This window comes from Cylas formicarius, unplaced genomic scaffold (genome assembly GCF_029955315.1).
Source record: "Cylas formicarius isolate icCylForm1 unplaced genomic scaffold, icCylForm1.1 PGA_scaffold_3__17_contigs__length_32017465, whole genome shotgun sequence".
Taxonomy (NCBI): domain Eukaryota; kingdom Metazoa; phylum Arthropoda; class Insecta; order Coleoptera; family Brentidae; genus Cylas; species Cylas formicarius.
Genome location: NW_026844326.1, coordinates 28,025,007 through 28,049,085, shown reverse-complemented (window position 1 = coordinate 28,049,085; position 24,079 = coordinate 28,025,007). Strand labels below are relative to the sequence as shown.

General features: G+C 41.4%; 4 protein-coding genes across 4 annotated transcripts; 2 read left to right on the top strand and 2 right to left on the bottom strand.

The window, feature by feature from the left end:
* The first annotated feature begins 47 nt into the window (after nt 1-47).
* Nucleotides 48-2,667, top strand: LOC132698989 (THO complex subunit 1). Its single transcript, XM_060665360.1, has 7 exons — nt 48-183; nt 241-1,121; nt 1,292-1,464; nt 1,519-1,636; nt 1,695-1,990; nt 2,048-2,275; nt 2,330-2,667. The coding sequence occupies exons 1-7, from the start codon at nt 139-141 to the stop codon at nt 2,530-2,532; spliced, it is 1,944 nt and encodes a 647-aa protein (XP_060521343.1). The 5' UTR covers nt 48-138; the 3' UTR covers nt 2,533-2,667.
* Nucleotides 2,668-2,946: 279 nt separating this feature from the next.
* LOC132699409 (ragulator complex protein LAMTOR2 homolog) lies at nt 2,947-3,528 on the top strand. Its single transcript, XM_060666087.1, has 2 exons — nt 2,947-3,076; nt 3,128-3,528. The coding sequence occupies exons 1-2, from the start codon at nt 3,009-3,011 to the stop codon at nt 3,435-3,437; spliced, it is 378 nt and encodes a 125-aa protein (XP_060522070.1). The 5' UTR covers nt 2,947-3,008; the 3' UTR covers nt 3,438-3,528.
* Nucleotides 3,529-5,281, bottom strand: LOC132699408 (BTB/POZ domain-containing protein KCTD5). Its single transcript, XM_060666086.1, has 3 exons — nt 5,043-5,281; nt 4,733-4,990; nt 3,529-4,679 (listed from the first exon to the last, which is right to left on the bottom strand). The coding sequence occupies exons 1-3, from the start codon at nt 5,223-5,225 to the stop codon at nt 4,482-4,484; spliced, it is 639 nt and encodes a 212-aa protein (XP_060522069.1). The 5' UTR covers nt 5,226-5,281; the 3' UTR covers nt 3,529-4,481.
* Nucleotides 5,282-5,285: 4 nt separating this feature from the next.
* On the bottom strand, nt 5,286-23,600 carry LOC132700103 (titin-like). Its single transcript, XM_060667223.1, has 21 exons — nt 23,391-23,600; nt 22,261-22,442; nt 21,514-22,201; nt 20,734-21,147; nt 20,559-20,672; nt 20,416-20,487; nt 20,078-20,267; nt 19,353-19,432; nt 18,767-18,805; nt 18,191-18,713; nt 15,122-15,293; nt 14,874-15,068; nt 14,309-14,582; nt 12,892-13,101; nt 12,271-12,834; nt 11,506-11,745; nt 11,302-11,450; nt 11,120-11,248; nt 6,470-6,648; nt 6,205-6,413; nt 5,286-5,961 (listed from the first exon to the last, which is right to left on the bottom strand). Exons 1-21 carry the CDS (start codon nt 23,470-23,472, stop codon nt 5,390-5,392), a joined length of 5,277 nt encoding a protein of 1,758 aa, XP_060523206.1. The 5' UTR covers nt 23,473-23,600; the 3' UTR covers nt 5,286-5,389.
* Nucleotides 23,601-24,079: the final 479 nt, after the last annotated feature.

Genomic DNA, 24,079 nt, shown 5'->3' with positions numbered 1-24,079 from the left:
TTCAAAATGTAAATTTACGTTTAGCGTCCAAACTCATAATTTGGCCACAAAAGAAGAATTTTCACCAATTAACCTATTTTTGTACTCGAAAAGGGAATTTTGTACACAATGCTATAAAAGTGTTTTGTACACGCAAAAATGGCCAAGATTATGAACTTTGACCTATTACGAACTGAATTTAAGGTATTTTGGGATGTTATTTACCAGTAGTCATCTATAAAATACGTTTCCTGGTTACAGGAAATACTCACCGAAGCTTTTGCAGCAAACAAGATCGAATTGTTGGAAAATAAAGTAAAGCTGTATAAAAATACAGATTCGGATATTAAAAGTCCCCTCGATCAAGCTTTTCGAGACCTGCTCCTTGAGTTGCTGACAAAAGAGGTTAATGTAACAACCCTAAAGACTTACATCGATTTCTCCATCGAATCATGTCGGAGACATTTGGACACGTCCACGTTACCTGTCGTACTGCTTGGAGACATTTTTGATATTTTAACGTTAGATATGTGCCAGCAAATGTTTACTTTTGTGGAGGAAAATGTCCAAGTTTGGAAAGAAGAGCTGTTTTTTACTGGTTGCAAGAATAATCTGTTGAGGTTATGCAATGATTTATTAAGGAGATTATCTCGAACCACCGCCACAGTATTTTGCGGCAAGATACTTTTGTTTTTGGCCAAATTTTTTCCTTTCTCTGAAAGATCTGGCTTAAATATAGTAAGTGAATTCAACTTGGAAAATATAACTGAATATGGTACAGACTCTACAGAAGACACAGTGACGGAGATCAAGTCAGGTGATACGAAACATGTCATAGACTTTTCTTTTTATTGTAAATTCTGGCAACTGCAGGATTTCTTCAGAAATCCAAATCAGTGCTATGATAAAGTACAGTGGAAAGTGTTTTGTTCTCATTCCATGAGCATACTGAACACTTTTCATGGCATTAAACTTGATTATATAACCTCGGGCCAAAATTCCAATGTCGGATATTTTGCAAAGTACCTAACCAGCCAAAAGTTGCTGGATCTTCAGCTACACGATGTCAGTTTTCGGCGATCCGTGCTTCTCCAGTTCCTAATTGTGTTTCAATACTTGCCATCTTCAGTGAAATTCAAGTCGTAAGTACTTTGAAGTCATAAGAATAGGTTCAAATGTCAAATGTCTACTCACGCTTTTGTTAGACCAGTTCTATCCAGACTTTTATTTTCTCTTAATTTTAAGGAATAAAATGCTTATCTTAACTTTTCTTACCAAATTAGATGAATATTGCTTAGTTACGCAATTTCAGTGACAGTTACGAATTGAAAACGGACCAGAAAGAGTGGATTCAAAGCGCCACCGAAAAGGTGTATAACCTGTTAAAAGAAACACCGCCGGATGGAGAAAGATTTGCTGAAATTATAAAAAATATCCTAAAGAGGGAGGAGTTGTGGAACGTGTGGAAAAACGACGGTTGCCCCGGTAAGTATGCCTTGACGTCATTGAGCAACACTGACAGCGCCCTCTATTTGTTAGAAATAAAAAAATTTCTACCCCAAAACGATTCCGATTTAAAGGTAAGGAGCGATAAGGCTCACCTACTGGGCGATATTATTCAGCAGTCAAAAGAACAGGGAAAGTTTTACATGGGCAGGTAAAAAAACTATGTTTAACAAACTGTTTAAACCTGGGCTGCCAATTATGAATTTCAGTGGTGAATTAACCAAACTGTGGAACTATTGTCCCAACAATCTCGAAGCGTGTAAAGGCAAAGAAAGGGACTTTTTGCCTTCTCTGGAGGATTTTTTTGCGGAAGCGGTCGCCCAAATGGAGTCGCAAACTCCGATCCGAGACGAAGACAATCTGCTCAAGGACAGCAACTTCGATTGGAGAGCTTTGCGACTGTTGGCCAGGCGAAGCCCATATTTTTTTTCAATTAATTTACAGAATAATCCGCTTCCGAAATATTTAGAGATGATGGTGAACAAAATCGCTCACGAAAAACCGGGTACGCACAGTTAAAGGGTGGGAAAACCTGCCTGTTGACAATTTTGCGGTTTTGTAGATAAAAATGTTGACGAAAATAGTCAAGAGGCTCGCGAAAACGAACAAGAAATGGAGGAGAATATAAATTTAACGGAAAATGCGGCGGAAGACTTGAAGCAAGACGCTAGCGAGGACTTTGTGGATGACAATAATCCGAGACGGGAGAATAAGCATATCAGCGAAGAACGGCTGGAGGTTATAATCGAGAAAATTGCTCCCGAGTGGGAAAAATTAGCTGTCAAATTAGGTAGAGGTTGTTTCTGTGCACCACTTAACATTTTATGTAGAAAACGGATTTTAGGTTATAAAGAAGATGAAATTGACTGGTTCAAGAATGCCAATCCTACGAGGATAGACCAAGCGAAAAATATAATACATCTGTGGTTCGAAGACGACGAAGACGCCAACCTCGACAATCTTTTATATATCTTGGAGGGTTTGGATATGCAGGAGGCGGCCGAAGCCGTTAAAAGTGAAATAAGCAATTCCGCAGACGCTATTTGAAAGACTTTTCTATTATTGTAACACTAAAAAATACAGTTTACACGAAATTTTGATTATTTTTAACTTACCAACCTCTCTTTCTCAATATCCGGCGTGTGTGTATGACAGGTATACTCTATAGTTTTTATAGTTATTAAAGATTGATTGTACATTGGGGTAACTGAGCAAAGTGGCCAATGGCGTAAAGCTGAAACTTCACAAAGATTGACAGAACAGTATGATAGTGTAGAGTTCCCAAAAGTTGGGCGAATGATCCTGGTAGTCGTGCTCATCAGCTATTTGTGAAACGCATCATTGAATTGAATTGAGTTCCCAAAAGAAGAAGATCGAATAACTCATTTGCATTTGTAGTTAAATTGGGCGAATGATCCTGGTAGTCGTGCCCAACAGCTATCTGTGAAACGCATCATTGAATTGAATTTGTAGTTAAAAGAAGAGTTGGGAAACAAAAACGGGTTATTAATTAAGAATCAAAAATGCTAAAACCGAAAGTACTAACGCAAGTTTTAAGCCAAGCAAATACCGGGGGCGTCGAAAATACATTGTGAGTCTGGGGTCTTAAAATTTCCCGTGAAAATAGATCTCCATATTTCAGGTTAGTAAACCAAGAAGGTTTATTGCTGGCCTACAGCGGTTACGGCGACAAAGACGCTCGTGTTACAGCGGCGATAGCGAGCAATATTTGGAGCAAATACGAGAAGAATGGCCGCAACGCGTTCCGCGAAGAACAACCCGATATTATCCTGATGGAATTCCAGGAGGGCCGGATTGCAATCACACAGGTCGCAAATGTGCTGCTGTGTTTGTATGCCAAAAATAACGTCGGTTTTGGCATGTTGAAACAGAAAGCAAATGCTTTGGCTACATATTTAGAAGAACCGCTTAAGCAAGTAGCCACTTCCTAACCCTAAGTCCAGTGAAATTTATTTTGATCAACATTAGTTATTAATTTCTTATAAGTTTGTATATATAGTAAGAAATAAAACTTTCTAAAACCACAAATAGTTTTTTATTAAAAAATGAATATAAATTCGGGCATTTTAACAAAGTATAAGTAAGTATTATAACAAACCGATTATTAGGTGGTGTTGCACTTTCAGTCCTAGGTGGAGATAAAATAACGTTAAAAAGCGTACACAAGACTTAATTAACCATTAGGTACGTGAACCTTTTAGGGATTATTGCAACTGTGAAAACAAGGTATAATGGTGACCCAATGAAATCTACACTTGGGAACAATTATTCTAACTGTTAAAATCATTTTGTTCCAACACATGTAAACACATCGATATAGTTAATGGAATTAGAAAACCGAGTGTTGCAAATTTGATTTGCAGAGGTTGATGTCAGTACAAAAAATTCAAAGTTTACTACATAGAGAAAAATAAAAAATTTTGTCCAGTATATTCTATATCGATTTGATTTTTCGACAACTGAAAATCAAATTCGCACCATACAGCGGCGAGCAAAGCTTCCTTTTAAAACTACACGAGAAAAAAAAATTCGTCTAATATTCATCGGGAGCAGAATTCTGCTAAAATTTAGACAAACACAGCCTTCATCAGTTTGAAAAAGTCAAGTAGTTCGCCCCATCATTGGGCGTTTGCTTTAAGAAAAAAGGCAATATCATAAATATCTTTATTTTCCGCTTAGCCCTAACTATATACCAACTATAAATATTTTCGCTTAATGCTAAATAGCCTTCAATGTTGCTGTCAGTGAAATAGCCATGTTTGTCTATCACGGGCTAACAGAAAAAAAATCTAAAAATATGGGTCGATTTTTTAATATCTTTGGTGTTAATTTTGACACAGTCCTCTTTACCTCTTTACCATAATCATAAAAAACAAACCGCCCGCGATACATGTTATTGCTGGAGATCAGAAACTTCAGCTATGTTAACACCAAAAGAACAACTAACACAAAATGAGTTTCCAGTCAGTGTATATTTACATACGAGAACCCTTTTGCTGCAGCACCTTCGCCCTGTCTTCTCTGTCGCACCTAACCTCATGATTTTCCGATACCCCATACTCCCGACTGACCACACACAGAAACTCCGCGTGCTCATCAGCACCGTAATTATATTGAGAGCCAATATTTATCAACTGCTCAAACTTCCACCCGTCTGACATTGTAGACACCATCTAGCAGAAAAAAAAGTCACAAATTGCTGTAGCTAGCAAAAAAAGAAACACACCTGAGTAAGTTCATCTTCGTGGCATTGCAACACCCTGTATACGTGTTTTTTTCCGTTTTTGTTCGGGCTATTATCCCTATGCATAATTCGCTCCTTCACTAAAGTAATAAGTTCGGCTATATTGTAAAATTCGGCCTCCTCCAGCACACCTTCCTCCGCTAATCCCTTATTTATTACTAGTTTACCGTGCCTAAGGTAATTTAAGACGGGAGAAAAATAATTGGGGTCTCTGTCGATTAAAAACGCCCCCGTCTCATCCTGCAACAACCGGAATATTATAAGTCTCGGCCAAATTAAATCGCGTCCCTACTTTATCAGATATTAAATCGCTGTCTTCTTGTACGAGTCTGTAAAGGAACGAATTGGTGTCCCTCGAGAGGGTGGTCTTGGTGGTTAAAAAATAAGTCCCGCCTACATTCAGCTTAACCCACTGTTTGTTACCGTTTGAAAAAGTTTGTTTATTGTCTGTACAATTTGTCACATTTTCTGCCATTTTCGTCACGGACTACGACGAGAAGTTGTGCACACAAACCACAATCGATGCCTCTTCCTTTATATATGAGAAACTATAATATCGCTACGCAATCGGCCACAAGTTAGTAACAAAACATACGGTTTGTGTGGTTTTTTATTACCAGTCAGAACACAATTTACATATTAAGGACCTCGAGTTATGATTTTCTTCTTCGACGAGGTCTTTCGGACGACGCGGTCTGGTGCTTGACGTTGCGATGTCTGGCCCCCTACGCAAGGTTGAATCGTTAGTTCCGTCCTACTGGTCCCAATTCTAGTTCGAGAGGAGACCGTCTGATTAATCTGAGAAGACGAGTTTTGTAATCTCAGCTGAGGCTGGGCCTGTGGTAGTTGGGAACGCGGCAACCGTTCTGTTGCCGGTCGCGACGGACCCATCAATTGTCGCGGTCGTTCCTGGTAACCGGTGGGCACTCGCAAAGTTCTCGGTGGCACCCTCTTTGTCGTCTCTTTTTTCCACTTGGAGGGGCTATCGTATTGGGGCAGTTCGTACTGATCTAAATCGACTCCAGTTTGGGCCAGTTTTAAAAATTCTGGAGACAAATCGCCGCCACAAGGTCCCGAGCACGAACCAGGCTCGAACTCTGCCCACGGCGGAGCCTGTCCGCTAATATCTTCCCCTCTTTCTTCCGCCATCATACGTTCGTATTCCTCCCGGTCTTCGCGCTCGCGTTCAATTACCTGTCGTTCTAAGTCAGCTAGGTAAAAGAAGAAACTATATTACGGGAAATAATAGTATTATATTCTGTGCTATGCAAACTTTATACTATAATTCCATTCTGTCGTTTTTGGTATTGGTCAAAGTCTTTTTTTGTAACTTAAACATCTTGTCAAAACTCGATGGTATTTATGAATTGATATAAAAAAAAATGAACGAGTGAATCTCATGCTTGAGGAACATATAACTGAGAAATGGTGGAAGAAAAAAACGGAATCATCACCCATATCGTCCTGGTCGTACATCCTCTGTGGTGACGCAGTACGGGGGCGGCCCCTGTCGGGGGAAAGGTGCACGTGGTGACCCGTCAAGTCGGGGGGCGGCATCGTTTCCGTCGGTTGCTTCCCCCGTTTCGGTATACGCTTGGCGGGTGCGTACCTAGGGGTGCGGTAGGGCGTCGGAGGCGGGCTCAGGGACGGGTCCAAGTAAACTCTAAATGGAGGCGCTTGTCAACGCTTAGGAAGGGCAATGGGAAATAGGAAGCGCACTTTTTGGACGGACCAACTTTGCCCATGGGCGTGTACATCGGTGAGTACCTCCTCGAGGGTCCCGCTACCCCCGGCGGAGTCCAATGTGGGGACCCGGGCGGAGACGTCCTGGAGATAACAGGGGCTGCGTCCCCGTACGCTGCAGTGTCCTCCGCGCATTCCTCTTCAAGTTTTCTGAGCTGTGTGATAGACGACAGAGATGTATTCGAAAGTGCAGGCAATCAACAATACACAGTCGAACAGAACATGGATCGAGGTTTAGTTAGTTTATGAAAGCCCTGTATAAGCTCCGTGTTAGAAAAAAGTAACGGAACCGATAAATATATTCAAAACCGCCATGCAATTTTCCCACTGTTAATGAAAAAAAGTCCTAAATTCCCAATCGCATAACTTTGGTGTTTTTGAACTTTGGAAGGTTACGGGAATTACAAATATCATCGCGCAATCTGACAACATTGCTGGTAGTTTTTTTGTGCCTTCAAAAACCGCCAGGTACTGTTTCTTAAAAAAGCTGTGTTGCTAAAACTCAGTAATTAATAGAAATAATATTTTGAAATTATGAGACCTTACTAAATTCTACATGCGCAAAGAAAATTGATATGGAATTCCATTCACGTGTGACGTAAAAGCGGTAAATTTCGCAACATTCTGCAGTTTCAAAAACCTCCAGGTGTTGAATTTTATCGTTCTAGCTTTGGAAGCTTTGGACATACTTAAGCGTTCCGGATCTTTTTACTAACCCGGTATACACACGTATAAATATGAAAACCTAAACATGTATTGTAAATGATTGCAACTTGTCTAACACCAAATTTGCTAAATAATATATAATTTGCAAACCCTTTATAAACTTTACCTAAACGAAAAACGTAAATAAATGTGTTATAAATAATTTTATAAATAAAACCACTTAGTTCAACTTTTTCAAAACTGAAGGATACTGAAAAGAAACTGTAGAATTTTGTGATGAGGAAATCGATCAAGTTAACTAGAAAATTTAAATGTAAGTTGGAAAATCTGTGACTGTCGGAAAATTAAAAACGATTATTATATAAAAAAAATAAATTTTAAAAAACTAGATTTCAATGTAATGTGACCAGCGTGCCGAATGGGCTGGGCCCGGCCCTGTCGCGGTCTGTATCCCACTCGGACGTACGCAGAGATCGAAAACGTGTGGACGTTTTTCGAGCAGGCGCTGCTTTCTATAAAAGCAGTGAGCCGCCCTCGGTATTCGGTTGATCGAAAATTGAAGTCGAAACGCGCAAACATGTAAATTATTATTATAAATATTAACTTTTACGCGTAGTGGGGCTTATCGATCGGTGAAATCGAATTTTTCGAAAATATTTAGCACGTACATGGAACTTAGTTCTTTGACGGAACCTATTGAAGTTGAGGGGACTGGGGGATCGGCAAGTACTTTTTAAAAATTCAAAATCGCGTTTGCACGGTTGCAAGAAAAAAATCAATTTTCGAAAACCATGTATGCAATCGAAAAAATTCTTAAACAGGTAGATTCGCGAGATTGAAGGCTATAAACTTTTATTCTTCATAATTTTCATGAATGTACATGGTGTGGAAAATTCGTTCCCCTTATAATCATAATTGACAATAACTAAGAAGGCTATGTTTTAGCAGTCATATTCTTTCAAATGGTCATGTGGCCCGTATGGGCAGCTAAAACTTTTGAATTTATTGTAAATGGTGACCCAGATATTCAGTGCTGTATTAAAAAACGTAACAGGTGTCTCAAATTTGGAGCTATCGTCTTCAAATTTAGCAGGGAAGTAAAAGTGCACACCCACGTTTAAACTGTAGAAACTAGGACAAAATTTGAAAGTGTTTTTTACACATTTTTGTTTTTTTTTTGGCTTGTTTTGGCTGCCGGAAAAATATTATTCGAAAACTATTAGCCTGATCGTCAAAATTATTTAACCAGAAGAAGATAACAAGATAGTATATTAAATTATGGAGGAAAATATAAAAGATTATGGAAATTGTTCTTTGTCAGAGTAAACTATCAGCCGTAAATCAAAATTCGTAAAAAATATAGCTAATCTTAATGTAGGCCACATCAACAGCTACCATTATTGTATTTACAGTTTTTTCTCGCGCTCAATCTAGACGCGGTGATGTCATTTACTATACGACGCACTGCATGGTTTCAAAAAACAAGTATTTTCTGTAAAACCATTTACTCTATTGGAAAAATGTACATACCATAAGACGTCGGAGATCCAGGACTATAACTTTTAATTCGAGCATTTTTTGAATTATGTACTGGGTGTAGCATTGTGGAATTGACCGGTCAATTTTCTTTTGTCAAATAATTTTAAAAATACAATGTAGTTTATATCTATTTATTTATGGTGTGCGATCCGTCGCCGGTACGTCATTCTGAGAACGAAATATGGTATTCGGAAATTCGAAGAGGATCATGGGTAAATTGGACATCACAAACGCATAATGATTTATTTAAAAATGCACATTATTATTTAATAATCATAGATAACACTCTACAATTGCAAGATGTTATTTAAAACATTTTGATTGAATTTGACTAGTCAATTAAGAAGTGGTCAATCAAGCAACCCCAACCCTAACTGGGTAATGGACAAAGAATCTAAATAACCCGGAAGATTTTTCGTTTTCGTGGATAAAAACAGCCGGTACTCCCGAATAGCAAAAGATGGACTTTTATTATTGGGAATAAGGCATTCATATAACTGTAAGCGCTCTTCACAAATGTACGGAGCCATATTTTTGACAGTTACATTTTACCGAGAGCCTGTGACATTCTCGGTTTTTTTGTTTATCATAGCCTTCTTGACTTTTAATTCGTTATGTACAACAAAGCTTGAAACCCGTAGCAAAATCGTCCTATAAGAATATTCATTTGTCAAAATTACCTTTATTTTTAATAGTAAATAAGATAAAATTATGAAATTTGGGGGTTTCCATGTAAAAAAAAAAGATTTTTGGAAGCTTTCCTAATTTAGTATTTAACCTTACTCTTGGAACACCCTGTATTATTGGTTATCAAAATATTATAGAAATTCTATTAAAGTAGGTCCTTGTCGACGAGCGTTAAACCCAAATTAAGAAATAAATATTTCCTTTTAATAAAAATTGCTATTTTTCATAGGGCCTGCAAATGACATATTTATAGGTATAGTACAGGTATAGTAGAAACTTGAGTAGAATCCATAAGTGTAATAATATACAGGATGTTTTATTTAAGAAAATGGAGTTGTGTTTTACTAGGCAACACTGACTGCCCTGTATATGCAAAAATATAATAAAATAAAACTTCGTTTCAAACCAGGTGACTTTTCTATTTAAGATTTTTTGCACATCCTGTATATTCTGAGATAAGGTTTAAGATTACGTTATATTGGCCACCCTGTTTTTATATTTCCCAAAGTTTACCGCGACTTTGAAGTTAAAGATGTGAAAGATGCTTTATACTAATTACATCGATTTTGCGAAAGTTCTGCAACGGTCCGCGGGAGCCCGATAGAAAAACAATGCGTTGTACGAGGGCTGCCTGATGTTTTTATAGAGTAGTTTTACCTTTTGAGTTAGGTTTTGGCGAAAGAGTGTTGTTTGTGGTTTTTGTGATAAATTAAAAAAATTGTGACGGTTAAAAACTGAACCTAATCCGAAGCATTTTCGTGGAATAATTTTTGACAACTTTAGACTAACTCAACAACAATGCATCGATGAACTTAAATCGACTTTTGGAGTTAAAGCACTATCTAGTTTATCGCTGGTTTTCGGACTTCAGTCGTAGTCGTAGTTTTCTTAAGGATGAATTTTGTCAATATCGTACAAGATCGATGGTTGTCCCAGAAAACATTGATCCAGTGCGGAAACTGATTTTGCAGGATGGTCATGTGACTTACCATGAGATTGAGGTATCTTACATACATGATTGGTCGACGGAAATGCTAAAAAAATATGATCGCGGTGATGTTGTGACAGATGATGAATCACACAACTGTGTGGGTCTTTCAGAATGAGACAAAGGTCAGAAAAGTTGTTGGTACGCGAAGCACCTCGAAACAAACGGTAGCCTGTTTTTTCAGTAAAACTGGCCACGTTGCAACTTTTTGGTGAAAGGTAAAACAGTCAATTCTGAATGGTACACAACCATTTGTTTGCCGAAATTAGAAAAACCAACCGTCGAAGACGAATCACTCTCTACGACGACAATGCTGTAGCTCTCACCGATCAGTGCAAACAAAGAACTTTTTAGCATTAAAAACGTTGGTTGATATAGTCCTGATTTAGCACCCAATGACTTCTTTTTATTCTCATACATTAAGAATAAATTACGTGGGCAACGATTTTTGACACCAGAAGAAGCGATTGATGCTATTGAAAAGCCTGTTTTGGAGGTGCCCGAATCGATGTGGGAAAAGTGCTTTGATGATTGGTTTTATCGAATGCAAAAATGTATGGATCATGGTAGCTTATAGTTTTTTATTACAAATCCCGAAATAAAAAAGGTAGCCCTCGTAGGATAAGAAACCCCCAAATCACCAGAACAATCAGCCCTAAATGTACGTGGGTTGCCCAAAAATTGGTTTTAGAGAATCAATTTTTCAAAAAAAAAAAGGTCTATACTAATAAAAAGGATCCTCGTACCATGGCGTCAAATTCCGCGTGCTGTTTGCCCATGCGTTCGAAGCTCTTTTCCAATGTGGCCACGTCTTCGTCGACGTCAAAATCGGCCATATCTAAGTCCTCCTCCTCCAACCAAGGTTGGTCGAACGCCTGGAGGAAAAAACGTATATACGCGTCCAAACGTCAGTCGAATCCGAAGTCACCTTTAGGTCTTCTTGGGTGAGGCCCAGCTCCATCAGAATCTCGGGGTCGTAGTCGACGGCTCCGGGGGCGCACGGTCCGCACGGTCCCGCCACCGGACTGACGTAATCGTAGGGCCTCTCCATCGGGTACTGCCTGGGCGGGGTCATCGCTGAGAAATGAAAAAATGGTAGAAGGTTCGCTCGCGGTACTCGCCAAAGCCCTACGAGGTTCATCGAGTTCTTCCACATCAAGGAGATCCGGAGGATGCGACCACCTCTGGAGGCGGTACTTGACGGGTCCGCTCTTGTCCTGGCCGATAATGACGGGCCTCATCTTCGGACGTTTCGGATCCATGAACCACCCCGGCACTTGGTGCTCCCTGATCTCGCGTATGGATGGTGGTGCGTAAGAAACATCGTCCACGCCCTCCGGGAAGTACAGGTCCAGCGGCTTTGCCCTTTTCACTGAAACGAAATTTAGAAACGAATAATAATAATAATAATAATAACAACGATAATGATAATATTTACTTGATTGCATCACTGTGAAAGAGAGGTTAAAAAATACATTTAAACGATAAATGCTGATAACTTTACAAAACGTATTTTTATTAATACATTTATTAATTCATGGATATGTGGAGGTACATAAAATACATTTTGTAATAATAATAATTCATAAACGTCTAATTAAATGAAAATAAAACCTTTTATTTTCGTTTGTTTAATTTTTGCGGAATGAATGTCATTTATACGCATTTTAACAAAAAAGGAAAAGCTCAGATGCATTTTTATAGTTAGCCACTTCATTGGCACGGAGGTGCTGCAAGGAAAAAAATGCATTAATTGGAAAGTAGATTAGTCTAATCTAGTTTATTATACCGTCTAGCGAGTAGCTGTCACTAAATTTTAATAACTTCGTTTGTGCCATTACTTATAGGACACTCTGTATAAACTGAACGTGCAATGCAGAGTTAAAGGTATTCGTACCGGGAGGTCTGAGCCGGGACACGGTGGGCGGTCTCAGAAGGCTAGGCGCTTGAGGCGGACGCACGCTCGGCGGACGTAGGCCGCTAGGAGTGACAGGGGCGCGAACGGTGGGCGGTCTCAAACGACTCGGCGCTGCCGGCGGACGGACTGTGGGCGGTCTCAGGCCGCTAGGCGGTTGGGGTGCACGGACGGAAGGCGGTCTCAGCCCGGAAGGCGGTCTCAGCCCGGAAAGCGGCCTCAGCCCGGAAGGCGGTCTCAGCCCGGAAGGCTTTCTTAGCCCGGAAGGCGGACGCACTCCCGGTGGTCTAATTTGAGTGGGCGGTCTCAACCCGCTGGGAGGGCGGATGCCACTGGGTGGCGCCGCTCTGGGAATTCCCGAAGGCGGTCTGATCTGCGTCGGCGCTCGGAGGCGGGATATGGCCGCCCGTTCGAAAATCCGCTCCCCCTTGATCCTGTCGCGGTCCACCTCGGGACGGTAGACGGGTGGCCTGGCGGCGGACCTCTCGGGCGCGAGACCGTCGCCGAGGGCGGGGCGATAATCGGGCGGTCTCATGCGCGTGGCGACTGTGGAAATAAAAATACCAAAATTACGATCAGTACGTGGACGGAGGCGACCCTTACGTGGCGGCATTCGAGCCAGTCTGGTGGGCGGGGGCGCCGCCACCCGCTTCTTCGCTCGGGCCTCTTCCTCCTTTGCGCGCCTGGCCGCCAGCATTCGACTCATCGGAGACAACCGAACCTCCCTCTCCAGCTGCTGTTTTTTCAGCTTCGAAGCCTTGGTCTCGCGCAGCTTCGGCAGTTTCTTTTCCGGCTTCCGCCTCGGTCGCTCTGCTGCAAACCGATGCATTGATACCAATTTTCGATTTTCTCTTGTGTGATGCGGTGTACACAGTGTACCAAATAAAACGATCCGCTATACGACATGGAAACCCATAGGAGATACAAAAAAAGTTTCGTACAAAAGTTTGTTCGACTCTCCTCAAGATTTAAAATATTTTAATTTTTTTGATACAGGGTGTCCCTCGACATCAACTTGATACTACTTATTCTATATATATGATATTCCAGATATACTAATAAAACCTATTGCTAACAATACCTATAACTTATTTAATATACAACTTTTTGTTGTTTATTCTTTAATGCGTCCAAAAAAAAAAGATTGCGATTTCATAGCCGACTAAATTTTAAAATATTTTGATAAGTCTTTGGTATTTCGATGCCAGATGAAACGAGCATTTTAATAGGATAATAAATAGAATTAATTAACATTAACACTTTTAGTTAACTTTTTCTTATAGATTTATTTATTAAAATTTGTTACCGGCTCGGATAATGCTTTATTAAAAGTCCGCCCCTGTTTACCCGTCGCTGTGGCTACACGATGTAATTTTTTTTTGCTACGCCATTTTGGGCCAATGAAGATCCCGTTCCCTCTATAGGCTAACTAAACAAGGTAACAAATTTGAATAAGTGAATCTATTAAAAGTTAACTAAAAAGAGTTCGTTAATTCGGTCCACAAACTTTAGTTAAAAATGTTCCTCTTAAAAACAACAAAGAAATATGAAAATATTCATGTTTGGCACCAACTGAAATCTGCCATTCGTCGTAACAATGTTTTTCCACGTGTTAACTCCAATGTCCTCAAACTTATAGAAACCGAAGTTTTTAACATCCCTCCACAAAGTTGCTCAAATTCTGTTAAACATATAGAAGAAGTAGAACAATTGTATATCTATATTGCAAATGATTTAGAACAAATAATAATTAGAACATGCGATGACAGCGATAGTGATACTGATATATTATGTGAATAATTTCAAGTAATTTAAGTAGGTAATGAAAATAATTTGTAATTTTCTTTTAGATTTAAACATAAATAAATAAATATTGTTTAGTATCTTTCCTACCAATCCCAAAATAATTAAATTCTAAGCAAAGTACGGACCTGATCGGCCATATTTCATTCTTACAGCTTGCCCAGGTCTTTCCTTAATTCGTATCAGTCACTTTCTTATATCTATGAACAGACTTTACCTGGAGGTCCGCACGGTCCGCACGTGCCGCAAGGCTCGGCCTCCCGCGGTTCCCTCGGGGGCGGAGTCCTCGGTACCCGGGGGCTTGGTCTTTCCGGGGTCGTTCCCGTGCTCGGAGGTGACATGCGTGCGAAAAGGGGCAGCCGGGGCGGAGGCTTCCCCGACGGCGGCCTCTCGCCTATCAGTTCCAAGGAGTAGTCGATCAACGCCTGTCTCTCTTCATCCAGTTCCACTTGGTACAACTCTTCGGGGGGAGTATCATCTAAGCCCGCCTCCTACGGAGATTCGCCACAATATACAAGGTTATATATAATTAATTAATAATTAATTGGAGCAAAAGGCACGGCATTAAAAGGATCTTGATGATCCGCAAAATAGAGGGGGTAAAGAGATTCTATTCCCGTTCCGCTGCATGCAAATCTCCATTTTGTTAAGGCTTCATTCAAATAAATCTGGAACAGTGTCGAGGAGAGACAGCACAGTTTCAAAAGATCAGATAAGAAATATCGGCCGATGTCCGACACCATGTCAGCAATCGACCTAATTATGGTTGGGAAAAACCTCACCTCTTGGGCGATCGCCATAAATTCCTTGTCCATTTGCGCGGGAGTAAGTTTGGGTGACAACGACACCGGCGGTTTCAGCTTGTACCGTTCCTCCTTCTGCTTCTGGATCTCCCGCAGATAATCCTCAGTCGTCATGTACCTGGGCTGCGGCCACTCGAGCGGAGCTCGCGTACGTTTCACGTACGGTGACGTCATCTGCGATAGAAAGTTTAAAATGGCTGGGCCGCGGGACCGCGATCTCGCAGTACTCGAGGCAAAAGGTAATCCTCTTCGGGCCATTGCCTTTCCCGCCTCGGAGGCGGCGTCAGAACCGGGAGTTTCAGCTGGGGATCCAAACTGTAGGCCAAGTCCGGATAGTCCGCGAACTCCTCCACTTGTTCGTCCACATCGGGCAACTGGTCCACCACTTGTCCCGAATGCCTTAAAGAACAAAGCAGGTCTTACCACGCAGATCTTACGACTTATCAAACACAACAATTTTAAATTTCATAATCTATATTAAAAACGAAAGAGAAAACCACTTTGAAGAACTGCGCAGGAAAAAAAAAGTCCCAAATGTTCAAAGCGTCGAGAAGTTCGCGTGGGACCCGCCAACACCCGAGACCTGACCTGACGTTTTTGTTTTTAGAAATATCAAAGCAAAAAAGAAAATGTAGAGCTAGTAGCCGAGTTTTCTTCCAAGTGACGTATAAAACAAAACACTATCAATCTTATTCCGATTACAATGATGTAATTTTAGTCCACTCGTTTTTGACGAATGTGCAAAAACAGGAAATGTTTATGAAATTTCAAAGACTAAAGTAAAAATCTAAAAATGTAAAAAATAAAAAAACAATTCTAAATACCGCTGCATGTGACCACATTCCTCGTACTTAACTGATTGATTGCCTCCCAACTGCTTTGCCGAAGTTCCACGACATTATTATTAACAAAAAATCCATTAAAGTTAAGTCGGAGCTGTTGGCTGGCCAATCCATAGTTCTGCCTTTCCCTATCCATCCATATTCCATGTTTAGAAAATGTTTAACTTACACAACATTGTGAATAGGTGCAGGGATCTTTCTGATATATAATCAGTGCTGATATATTTAGGGGTAAATCTTCTATATATAGTTCTATTTGGTGCTCTAAGAGTGCTCTATTTGGTGCTCTGATCTATAAATATTGGACCCAAAATATGCCCCTCTATGATACCACACCATACATTAATTGATTGATACCCCTGAGTTTTTATTTTGTGTATTTGTCTAGGATTATTTAAAAATCAATATCTCGTATTTTGTCTATTACAACCGTTTCCTGTGTGAGCGAACTTCCACAGTCCATAAAATGTTTTTCAAGAAATATTATTCTCATTGTGTCTATTTAAAAAATCCAAGCAAAACTGCCGCCTCCTTTGACATTGTTCTTCACTTAGTTTTTCAGTTTTACGAAGTTTAAATTCTTAAATTTAATTACATTCTTTTAAAACTGAGTCGATCGATCCCCGAGAAAAACCTGTCTCTTCATATACTCTAGTAATAGAGGAAACTGAATGTGGTTCATAGAATCCTAATATGTGGCGTTATCCCGAATGAAATTTGGCAGACAGGCATAGAAAATGTCGGACCTACCCTTCATCAAATATGGGCATGAATACTTTAGCAAGATGCTTGTTCAAAAGATGAAGTTGCCAACGTTGTCAACATTTTATAGTCAACTTACGTAGGCGGGGGCTATAATAAATAGGGGACGATAATCACGATAAAATATTCACGGGTAAATAAAAAATATTCTTTTGAATGCGGGTTGTAATGCCCATATTTCTTTCGCATTCGGGTTATACCTATCTAGTATCGAGTGTCAAATTACAGAGCCTATCTATTTCGATATCAATATTACGTCATTCAAACGAAACAGCTATTTGACATTCGAGAGTCTGCTACATACGAAATGAGACTCACCGAGACTTTCCAAAAGACACTTTGTGTGATTCCCCAGTATAATACCGAAGGAGTGTAAACGAAGAAAGTCGAAGACTAAAGATTTGAGGAAAGATATGAAAATGGATGTTTATTTATTTATACAGGACGTTCGGGAATTGACTTAATTGACGTAATATTTTCCGTCAAAATCCATTTTTTAATTTTATTTTTAACGCAATGAGCTTAATATTCAGATTTTCAGATTTCAGAAATCTGCCTCCAGAGGGCACTTTACCTAAAACAGGACTTAATGGTTTGAAAAAGTCATTGTCACAATCCGTTAAAAATTAGTTTCTAATAAAAGAAATTATTATCCAACTAAATGCTATTTAGCTATATAGACTTTATATCGAGGTGGTGGTGGTGAAAGAGGATCATCCACACCTGACAATACGAATAAAGGGAGACCAAGGTATAAAAGAACCGCTGCAAGAGAAGAAAGAATATTTCCAAATGTGGAGGCTGACGCGTCAACGAATACGAGAAAGCATGCTGCTCAGCAAGGAATTGCTTGCCCCACAGTTTGTCAAGTTATGCATGAAAATTAGCTTCGGTCCTTTCATGTTCAAAGGTTTTATGCACTGTGTGATGGTGATGAGCAATTGAGAGTAATTTTATGCTATCAAATTTTAGGAAAAATTCAAAATTGTCGGCAATTCTTAAATGTCATTTTGTTCACTGATGAGGATTATTGCCGGTTTTATTTAAATCTATGGGCAGGAATTATAGGAGGTAATCTTATATGACCTAATTTCTTTAAAGGATTGCTTAATGGGGAAATGTATTTGCAATTTTTCCAAGAGGAACTAGCACCTTTGCAGATAAACCATGCGGATGATTCAAAATGGCGCTCCACCCCATTTTCCTCGACTATACGAAGATATTTGAATCAGACATTTAAACATTGATGGATAGGTCGGGGCGGACCTCTAGCTTGGCCGCCTCGCGCACCAGACCTTAATTCGGTGGACCTCTTTTTTTAAGGGGCACTTAAAGTTTTTTGTGTTTTGTGTTTTTTTTAATTTGTAGCATATTTTCAAAAATTTTGTGCTGATCGCTTGCAGGCCTGTAATGCATATCGCGATATCACCCTAATTAAATAAAATATAGGAAAAATTAAAAAAATGTTCCGGTGACAGATTTCTGAATCACTTTTATTTTATAACGATGACTTTTACTTAATCAGGGCTGCGTGTAAAATACAAGCTGTAACTCGGAAAATATTACCATCTCGAATTTTTCTGCCACGTTGAATCTTTCCTCCAAGTTTCCGAACTCAATCCCCCTACGTCCTGTATATCAACTAATTAAGCATAATAATATGTGGATGTGTAATAAATAAGAGTTGGGTACCTGTAAAGAATATGTCCGCCGCCTTCCCAGTCCAATAAACGGGAATGGTCGCGCCTTACGGGTTCCCGAAAAGAAGGCGGGATCTCCCACTGCTCGAGCTCCTCCCAGGTGGGCAACTGCTCAGGAGTTTCAACGTCGTACGCCTCTGGCGGGTAGTACAACTCCTCGGGTCGCAGTTCCGGTATCAAATCCGCCATCTCCGCCTCCAACGGATCCAGTTCCTCGAGCCGTTCTGTCCATTGTTGCCAACGTTGCTCCTCCTCTTTCTCCAGCGGCGCGGTAAAGTACGGGGGCGGGGTCTTGGGGCTAGCGAAAGGGGAGGGGCGGGGCGTCCTTTCCGGCGAAAGCGCGTCTTCAAATTCGAACAACTCGGGCGGCGCCTCCTCAGCGTAAATGGGCGTGACGTAACCTTCCGGCCTAGTGGCGGGGAGTTGATAAGGGGGCGTGGCCCTCGGCGTTACCCAATCGGCCGGTCTGTAGGCGGGCAGTTGCTGCGGGGGCGTTCTGGGCGGTTCGGGGGATCCTGCGATTCGTTTCGGTTTCATTCGGTTCCATCCGATTTAATAGCGAACTTACGAAAGAGACGGCGTTCCCATTCAGCCGCCGCGAGCTCGGCTAGATTAGAGAATGTGACCAAAGGGGTAAGTTCTGAGAGCTGTCTGGGGACGACAACGCAATTCCTTTTGATTACGACGCAGAAGAATTGCAGTGCATTGCGTGACATTTAACAAAATTGTTATTACGGTATTGTGATATTATCTGGGCATTGCGGGAATTGTATGGGTATTATAAGCGTTGTATGGGATTGTGGACATTGTAAAGGCGAGCATTTTATCGGGTGTACTGTTTCCCGCCTTTTTCTTAATTAGCTTAACCTTTATTTCGTGTCAGTACATCCGTAGGTTGGGGTATAATGTGAAATTTTTATTTCAGGCTTTTTCTCACCCTAAAATGAACTAACCATAATGCAATGCGTTTTGGTGTACTCAATTGCTACGCGCATTAAATCATTATTGTCACCAAAAGCAACCTACAAAACGCCCAAAAGGATTCCCAACAAAAGAAATGCGGACCTCACAGATCACGTTAACTATGAGTCTCGCAACTACGGATAGTCAGGAATTCCCAAACAGTCTCTAGATAAAAGGAGCGAAGGTTTTACCAGGGGTCGGTCCCGTTGGGGGAGGCGGGCGCGGTCCCCTCTGCGCTAGCTGGTACGTCGGACTGTCCTCCCTCATCAACCTAAGGCACAGCATAGTGGTAGATTTAGATATGGTCTGTTCATAGATGTAAGAAAGTGACTAATTGCTTTTGACTGGGATTAACCAAGGGTGATCATTAACATGCAATGCAACAAGATTATTACCTAAAGTTTCGGAATTTAAATTCAGGTAAAATTGTGGTCCGTAATAGAATAATTTTACAACTACCTGTGTTTAATATTCTTTGATTGGGTATACTACTTAGTTTAAGTTTATTAGCAATCATTCTTATTTCGTGTATAATACAGCGTGTGCGAATTATGCAAAATATGTGCGAGTCTAGTGATCTCAGGAGATGCTCCCGCCCAAATGGAGAAAACACTATTCTATTGAGATTAAAAAAGTTATAAACAATGTTTATTTTACTCTCATTGAACGCGGTGCCAGCAAGCAAGCATCTTAGGAAGAAAGGACCACATTGACTGACGAAAATTCCAAAATCAACTGTATGGGTTTTAGATTAAAAAAAAAAAAACAAATAATTAAATTCCAAGCAAAGTACGGATCTGTTCGGCCATATTTCATTCTTACAGCTTTCCCGGGTCTTTTCTAAATTCGTATCAGTTAATCACTTTCTTATATCTATGAACAGACTTTACCCGCACCCCACCCCGCGACGACTCACTGCTCCAGTAGTTCAAACTCGGCTGACTCGGAGAGGGGTTCGGGGGACGCGGCGCCGCAGTACGGCGAGCATGTCGGCGATGTGTCCCAAATGTCCCCGACGTCGGCGTACTGCCTCTCGAAACGTCTGAAGCTATCGTCGAGGTCGTCCGCGTCTTCGCCAAACATCGTGGGGTGTTCTTGGGTTGCTCCTAGAGTGGGAAGACATTGCGAAAAAAGGAACGAGCGACCGCTGTGTCGCTCGCAATTCTTAATATCGATTTGCATGCGCCGTATTCAATGCACTCGTCAGGGGAAACAAAAGTGAACCAATTGTGCAAATTTCCTCGGTATACTTACCTTTCTCCGAAGGAGAATAGTAATCGGTTGGTCGATATTCGGAATATTGAGCCGGCGGGGTCGTCGGAGCATCTGTCGACGCCATAGATTAAAGATAAATAGATATTCCAAGAGATATAAACGCGATGCAATTCAACGTATACCTTCCACCAAGTACCGATCCACTTCTGCGAGATCCATGCGGGCCTCCTCCAGAATTTCCCTAGCAGCCGGTGAACTCCCCTGAAGCAACCGCAATCTCTGCTCTTCCGCCTTTTCTGTAACGCACAATTCCAAGCGCCGGGAGTAGAAAATAAATCCCTCCCGGAGGACGTTTACCTCTGATTTCGGCGGCCGCTGCCGAAGCCATGGGGGATTTATCAAAAACCACCATGCTCTGATCGCGGTCCTCCACCACGTCCTCTACCTGCTCGAAATCTTGCTCCAGCTGAAGGAATTCCGCATCGTCCGCTAGCAGCGTGCGCTCGCGCTCCCCCACTGCCTCCTGCGCTTGCTCAAACACCTGGCTCACCTCTAGAATTTTTGCCTGCGTCTGCGCGATCGTCTCGTCGCGTTCACGCAGCTTTCTCTGAGGTGTGCCAGCTTTGGGTGTCCGCACTTCGTCCCCTTCTTCGGCATATAATTTTTGCGACAAGGGCGAGCGTCTAGGACTGGGAGCGGGTCTGGGGGTAGTTACTGGTATTCCAGTCAGCGCCGGAGACGTCGCTCTATGTCTAACGCTCGCTCCCGTACCTGAAATTTCATTGTAGAAATCACCCAATCATATTACACGGTGTTTTCTAATTGAATGTCAATAATTGAAAAGACCGTTTTTGGGTGCATTTTAAAAAGAAAACTTCATATGGACATATGAAAGTCGTACATCGAATTGAAAAAAAAGGAATTAAATTTCTTTGGAAATGATTGGAAATTGTAAAAATAATTTTTATTTGAAGAGAGATCAGTGGCGTACAAATAATAAAATTTCAATAATACTTAAACACTCTGTATCTCAAAAGTTTAGTAGTTTAGGACATAATTAAAATAATCCCAAAAATTGCCCCCTCAATTAATGACATCCAATTAGAAAACACCCTGTATATGTAAAGTGCTCCGTACGTGGCGTCGGAATTTTTCGTCGCTTCTGGGAGATAGTGCCCTCTCTCCACTCGTCGATCATCCTGCTCATGTCGCCCGCCTTGACACTCACGTCCATTTCGTCCACTTCGACGGGCTCGTCTTCAAAGAACGATAATTCGTCTACCTCCGTGGTATGTTCGCCCACAGGTTCCCTGACCTCGACCAAATTGGTGCCCCACGTCGGAGCCAGGCGCTCTTCCTCCCCCCTAACGACGCCCATAGGCGCGGTAGGCGGATACTGACCGAACCTTTTGGGTGCCGCCTTTCTTTTCTCCCGCCGCGTCGGTTTCTCCTTTTTCCTGCAATCCTCGACAGGTTCCGCGTCATCACCGGGTTCTTTCGGCGAGCACGCGCACGAAGGCTCCGACGCGCTCGCTGGCGGTGCTGCGACGTCCTCTAAGATCGCGTCGACGGTACTCTTGACGCCTCTCGGAAGTACCACCCTCTCGGAACGGTGCCATTTGGTGACCGGCTCCATGGAGACTGCGTAATACGCGTGCACCCCGAAATCCGGGATGTCCTGCGCTGCTACGTATTCGGTGAGATCCGTCGAGCAGTCGGTGAAGTAAGGGGGAGAGACTTCGACGTCGCCGACAAGATGGCGACGAATTTTTTCGCGCCTCTCGATCTGTTCCTGTTCAATCAAGTCTTTGGCGAGATCGTTGAGCTGAAACGTGAAACTCGTGTCGGTGGTGGGCGGGGATTAAGAAATCGCAACCTTCTTACGTTTAACTCGGACGGTAGCTCTTCGAGAACGATGAATTTGGCCGGGTCCTCGGCAAACATGCCCACCAGCCTCCTCCTCTGCACGCAGAACAGGAGCAGCTTGAGGTAGTCTGTACGCAGCTTTTCCGACCCGGCATTTTCCTCGCGGAACTTTTTTATCCATCCGGCGGCCAAAATTCGATCTAGAAACGACGTACGTTATCCTCGTTGACGTTTATAGAACGCATAGAACAATTGCAAGGTTGGCAGTTCAGAATTAGAATTAGATTAGATTAGATGATCATTGAAGCTTAACTTTGACTTTCAAGTAACTTGGAAATATGAATTAGGTCCAGCTATGTCCTCAGCGACTTGCTTGAAGCTATAATGCAACCCAAAATATAGTGCATTTATTGCTTTGTCGTTTTACCGTAGTAAAACCTATCCTGAGATGGACCGTAACGAATATTTGTAGAAACTTGAAATAAGTTTAAAAATAATCATTTTTGTCTTGTGTGAATGTCGATTAACAACATTCTTCTACATAGTTCGATGCTTTCTTAAAACTATTGATTATATGACGTAGGAGCAGCACCAAGAACAAATCACATGACCAACGGTTTTCGAGTAATAAACAGTAAGCAAAGCTAATCACGCGGTCGGTTGTAAAAGTACTATATTTATGGTCGAAGTATACCATTGGCGGTGTGACGTATAATTTATTCTCAAACAATATGAAACACTAAGCTTGCATGCATCGGCATCACACAAAGTTGAGTTATAGTGCTAGTCAGCTACTTACCTAGAAAATTGCAAATCGGAATTGCCCATAACACGAAGGTACCGCGGCCTAAAACAAATACCATGGTAGATATCTCGATGCAGAGGTCGACGCAGACTCACCTGTCAGTTTCGCCCCGCAACGCGTATCGAAATAGTTCACAATGTTTGAGAATAAAATATCCGTAACAATTGGTGGTGACCAAGTGCATTTAATACGGCGGAATTCGGATATCTTAGCAAACAATCAGCTGTCATATTTGACCTTGGCTACGCCATTTTGGTTTCAAACTTTATCCCAAAATGGCGAGAGCGATTCTTATAGATAGCCGATTGTTTGGTGAGCTGCGGCTGTAGCTAGAATTGCTTACCTTCGGGTCGGGGTAAGTTGAGTACCAGCGGTCTGGCAATCTTCGTGTAAAAATCGATGTCGCCTTTCGGACCTTCTTCCATAACAATTCACGGGAAATTTCGCATCTGACGGGGCCACGTTCAAGAATTTAAACGGGGCTCCATGGGCCGCGGACGCATTGAAGTAACGGAAAATTTGAAGTTGAGATTGACAGCGGTGTTTTCGAAACGTGACCATGGCAACCCGTCGCATCGCTTTAGATTTTTCTCAAAAAAAAAAAAAAAAAGAAAACGCTTTTTACGAAATCTGAATACAATGATTACAACACCCTGTACAATATGTGAAAACGGTAAATGCAAAAGCTTTAGAATAAAAATTGATTGCACTGGATCTCATGGATCTTTTCGTCGACCGCATGGTTTCCAAGAAATAATTTTTTTCTTAGACTCTTGCATACGCGATTTTTTATTTTAAAAAAATACTGTGCTGTACTGTACTGAGGAGAGCAGAGTTAAGGGCAAGGGTTTTTTAATTCTGGGTACTGTCTCGGCGCTGTAATCGAGAGAGTCGATAACCGATGATTTTTGGGCCGGATGGTGATATGATAATGCATTAAGGAATCGGTCTACTTGCGTAGGTTTTCTGTAAACACAATAACCCAATGATTTTCTATTGATAAGAATATCAAAGAATGGGAGGTTATTATTA

What these genes read in the sequence shown, in the direction of transcription:
- LOC132698989 (XM_060665360.1), top strand. Translation starts at nt 139, where the DNA reads ATGGCCAAGATTATGAACTTTGACCTATTACGAACTGAATTTAAG. An exon ending in AATCGCTCACGAAAAACCGG is followed by an intron (nt 1,991 to 2,047) that starts GTACGCACAGTT and finishes GCGGTTTTGTAG; the next exon opens with ATAAAAATGTTGACGAAAAT. An exon ending in AAAATTAGCTGTCAAATTAG is followed by an intron (nt 2,276 to 2,329) that starts GTAGAGGTTGTT and finishes AACGGATTTTAG; the next exon opens with GTTATAAAGAAGATGAAATT.
- LOC132699409 (XM_060666087.1), top strand. Translation starts at nt 3,009, where the DNA reads ATGCTAAAACCGAAAGTACTAACGCAAGTTTTAAGCCAAGCAAATACC. An exon ending in GGGGGCGTCGAAAATACATT is followed by an intron (nt 3,077 to 3,127) that starts GTGAGTCTGGGG and finishes TCCATATTTCAG; the next exon opens with GTTAGTAAACCAAGAAGGTT.
- LOC132699408 (XM_060666086.1), bottom strand. Translation starts at nt 5,225, where the DNA reads ATGGCAGAAAATGTGACAAATTGTACAGACAATAAACAAACTTTTTCA. An exon ending in GCGATTTAATATCTGATAAA is followed by an intron (nt 4,991 to 5,042) that starts GTAGGGACGCGA and finishes CGGTTGTTGCAG; the next exon opens with GATGAGACGGGGGCGTTTTT. An exon ending in ACGAAGATGAACTTACTCAG is followed by an intron (nt 4,680 to 4,732) that starts GTGTGTTTCTTT and finishes TTTTTCTGCTAG; the next exon opens with ATGGTGTCTACAATGTCAGA.
- LOC132700103 (XM_060667223.1), bottom strand. Translation starts at nt 23,472, where the DNA reads ATGGAAGAAGGTCCGAAAGGCGACATCGATTTTTACACGAAGATTGCC. An exon ending in GAGTTTGAACTACTGGAGCA is followed by an intron (nt 19,433 to 20,077) that starts GTGAGTCGTCGC and finishes GCTGTGCCTTAG; the next exon opens with GTTGATGAGGGAGGACAGTC. An exon ending in GTCCCGGCTCAGACCTCCCG is followed by an intron (nt 11,746 to 12,270) that starts GTACGAATACCT and finishes ATTTCGTTTCAG; the next exon opens with TGAAAAGGGCAAAGCCGCTG.